Source organism: Mesitornis unicolor, unplaced genomic scaffold (assembly GCF_000695765.1).
Source record: "Mesitornis unicolor isolate BGI_N332 unplaced genomic scaffold, ASM69576v1 scaffold45658, whole genome shotgun sequence".
Lineage (NCBI taxonomy): Eukaryota > Metazoa > Chordata > Aves > Mesitornithiformes > Mesitornithidae > Mesitornis > Mesitornis unicolor.
The window spans coordinates 1-4116 of record NW_010203358.1 but is presented as its reverse complement, the minus strand read 5'-3'; the positions used below and the strand labels follow the sequence as shown (position 1 = coordinate 4116).

General features: G+C 40.9%; 1 protein-coding gene across 1 annotated transcript in view; it reads right to left on the bottom strand.

Moving 5' to 3' along the window:
• The window catches only part of CCK (cholecystokinin), a 6289-nt gene extending 2295 nt beyond the window's left edge, over positions 1-3994 (bottom strand). The window contains exons 1-2 of the mRNA XM_010190678.1: positions 3929-3994; positions 2220-2477 (exon numbers count right to left, since the gene is read on the bottom strand). Of these exons, the coding sequence (XP_010188980.1) occupies positions 2220-2475 (256 nt within the window). The 5' untranslated portion in view covers positions 2476-2477; positions 3929-3994. The remainder of the gene's footprint in view (positions 1-2219; positions 2478-3928) is intronic.
• Between the last annotated feature and the right edge of the window lie 122 nt (positions 3995-4116).

The following is a 4116-nucleotide window of genomic DNA, read 5'->3' as shown; positions in this document are numbered from 1 at the left end:
TGCTCGTTCCCCCTAGATAGAATTTTCTAGTGAGTATTGTGGTTTAGACAGGTTAAAAGTGACTAATACAGTAGATGTGAGTGCTCTGCAGAGGTTTCTGAAGTGCTGCCCAGAACCTTTATGTCAAATGAGAATATAATGTTTGATGGGAGCACTGTATGTTTTGTTACAAATTAAGTAAATATTGTTTATTCACTGTGAATCTTCTCTTGTAACTAGCAAGTACATCTACAAACTAGAGACCAAGTAGCCTAGGCATGTAATGAGACTCCCATCACCTGCTAACAGTCACTTTGTAGAGTTAATGATATGTGTCAATTAACTTATATGCAGGAAATTCTCCTTCATATTAATACATACCAAAAATACATCTTAAATCCAAAGTGGTTTTTTTCTTTGTTTGTGTTCTGGTTTTTTTTTTACTTCATCTGGTTAAGCTATTTGGAAGTGTCAGTCAGATATTTAAGAGAATGTAATGGCTACATAAACTAGAATGAGGAGTTTGGTTTCCATGTAGGTGGGTGACAATGACTACATTGGGGAAAGGTAATGAGAATTCTGCTTTGTAGACTTCTGCAACAAGATTTTTACTCAGTAACAGCTTTAACTGTAGCGCTGAATTGTGGGATTTCATATCTGAATTATCCTTCCATTAGATTATGTGAACTGCTAAGATCAATTCCTTACTGGATATTGTGAAAATTGGTCACATGAGAAGAAGTCTCTCAGGCTATATTAAAGGTGGTTCTTTTTCTGTGGTTTCCCATTTGGCCTTGTTCTACTTACACAGATGAATGTGTATGGCTGTATGTGTAATGCACAAAACATATGTGGCATCTCTTAATTGAAGACCACAGTCAAAAATAAGGATAGGATTCTGCCTGGCACAGAGGGCAGCAGTGAGGCTATGGGGAGGATTAAATGATCTGCATAAGGATGTGTGGAGAGGCAGGAGAATGCTCATACTCAGATAAAGTGATTTCTATACTAAGCACAGTCTGAGACTGGGAGTGATTTAATTTCCCAATGTCTTTATGTCCAGTTAATCCTCATTACTGCCTTCCCCTCAAGTCCCCTTCTTTCCCTGCAGGACAGTGGACAGACCAGAGTGAAGCTATTGCAGCTAAACAGGATTTGTGTAGCGGCTTTTGCTGAGGTTGGCAGTCAAAAGGCCACAGCAATTAGGCTGCCTGTGGTGTTACTCTATTGAGATACAAAGCAATAATGAGATGACAGAGTTCAAAAGGAAAAATGTTTTCTTAGAGGGGGGGACTTTCAGTGGAAAATTATTTTGATCCATCATTTCTATTGGTAGCACAGAGGACACACGTTTGAGTTTATGTAAAACATATACTGTAAGATGTTAACAGGGACAGCTTTACTTTCTCTTGCTAGCTTATGTATGTAATACAATTGTTTCCTCAAGGGACTAATAAATCACGTAAGAATGAAGCCCTTTAATTTCAGTACTCCACAGGTGCTTTATGCCTTTGTTACAAATGCAGTGCCATGGAGGTTTTAAGTAACTACAAGATTGTGTCCCAAGGCTGCCTGGGATCAAAAACCTGACAGGAATTGACATGTTTTGAAGAATCCTTATCACTGCTTTTAGTTATTGTTTTAATAAATGTGAATTCTGATCTTTCAAAAGCTTTCACACTTTTGTAACTTCCCCTGGGAACAAATACATGGAAAACCCAATAGTCAGAAGATTTCTGTGGTACAGGTATTTCTAGCTGAGGTGAGATTAGACATTTGGTCTGTATTTAGCCTCAGGAAAGTTTTCCTGCTCTTCTAATGTAAAAAACAGAGGGAGGAGGTTAATTAAATGAAAAAAGTTGGAGAAAATGCAATACTGCATATCATCTTAGATACAACATGCTGAAAATAATACCAAAATAATTATAATGCTATGAAAATGGTAAGTTGAAAATAAAAGCTGAACTATGACCTGACAGATGGAGGTTACATTTTCTTCTTTCTGTGTCACCTGTACACAGCAGTCAGTCAGTAGCTGCTACATACAAATCCTTTTTGGGAGGAGTTTTACAGTAAATAAGAGAATACTCTCTACTTCAGGAACAACCAGGCAAAACCTATGTCCTGTCTTCTCTATGAGCTCATGCTAGATGATGACAGGGTTATCTTAACATCTAGGTATCCCTGCAGGAAACTCCACTGACACAGAAGTAGCATGGTAAGGAAGCTACAACCAGTACCTTTCCTGGCTTGCTGGAGATATTTGGCCAACAAAGCGCCAATGTTAGCCCTCTGGTCCATGCTCCCATCCAGCCGCGGCACAGATTTCAGCGAGCCAGCAGACGAAGGGGCACGGACGTGCCGCTGATGCTCTGTCAGGCTCTGCTCCAGCTCAGCAGCCAGTGGATTCCCATTGTGCGAGCCCGCAGTTTGCTGTCCCAAAGAGCTCGCTGAGAGCACGGCCAGGAGCACACAGATGCATGTACCGCTGTACATTGCTGGAGAGAAAGGGAATAACAGGCTGTAAAAATGTAAAACATGTAAAAATTTACTACATTGTATGTTGTCCCTACCCTCATCTTCCATTGGGCGTGCTGAGCAAACAAGGGTTGTGGGTTTTTTAGTTTTAATGCAGGTAACTGTGAGATCTGTCTGAAGTTAGAAAATGTGTATGTGAATAGTTAAGTAACTGTTCGTGAGAGGAAGATACATTGGAAGGAATAAAACTAATTCACTATAATATGTGCTGTACATCCCTGATCTACTCAATTCATATTTGCTTTTCTTCTTTGGAAGCTGTATTCCGTTAAAACATAAGGGAGACGTATCCAGCCCTGCACAAAATCTCAGGATTCAAACACTACAGTACTTTGTGTTGTACTAAAATCTTCTCTTATTCAAAATGCTCAATTTTGACACGTTCCCTGAAGAACCTTTATCAGCCCTTCACTGGTTTGAACTTTAGTGTTCAAGAGCTTTCACCCTGTAATACACAGAAAGCAAACCCAAAAACCTGTCCTGAGGAAGGAAAAACCAAAATCTAACACTCCCTCCCAAGCATTTGATATGAAAGCTGAGATGGCAAAAGCTTGTTGGTTAAAAGCTTTAAGAAATAACGTGCAGCTTCACAATATTCTTCTCCACATAAAACAGAATTTGAGTGTAACAATTTTTTTTACTGCTTCCTTAAACAAGTATTAGACAAAATGATGTCATTTTACTAGGTTGTTTGATCATATAAGCTGAAATAGTATTTTTCTGGAAACATGTAAGTTACTCTCAGTTATTAGGAAAAACAAGGTACTCTGTACTTAACACTATAGGGATAAGTTCCATTTATAAATATACATTAATTATCTCATCTAGATGAGAAGTTTTGAATCGTCTAAGTTTTTTAGCAGTATACTGAACATGACTTTTAAAAGAGGAAAAAATTAAGTTTATTTGCCCATGACATACACTAGATGGAAAACATGTGCAACGCATAAAATATGGTTTTTTTTAGTAAAATACTTTTTTTTTTAGTATTGTTAGGAGATAAATGAAAAACACTCAAATGTCCCTCCAGCATGGTTAGCAGTGATGTACTACACAGGTTTTGGTACTCAGAAACCACAGGTGCGCTGCATCTTTTCCACAGAGACCCCTTTTTAACCGACCTGATTCCTCCATTTTTTAATGCATATATCTATATCTGTATATTTATATATTTTCACCTTTCGCATCATGATCGTTCAGGACGACGGCTCCCTCCCACCGGGAGCGCACCGCCTTGCTCCCCGGTACCCCAATTCCTCTCCCCCACCAGACCCGGGTGCGTTTCCAAAGGGCGGGTGCGTTTCCAAAGGGCGGGATGCTCTCAGAGCTCCGCACAGGTAAGCACCAGACACCCCCATTTCGCGTCGCGTCCTCCCATCCCACCAGAGAAGGGCTGACAGGTGCCTCCTACCTTTCCACTGCGCTTTCCCGAGATCAGGCCGGAGGAGGGAGCGAGCGGCCGATGTACGCCCAGGAAGGGAAGAGTGGAAACTTAGAGGAGACTCAGCCTCGGCCCCTTAAATAGGGGCGGGCGCGGCGGCGGTGTTTGCACAGCGCTGACGCAGGCAGGGGCCACCGCCCATTCAGCCCCCTTCTCAC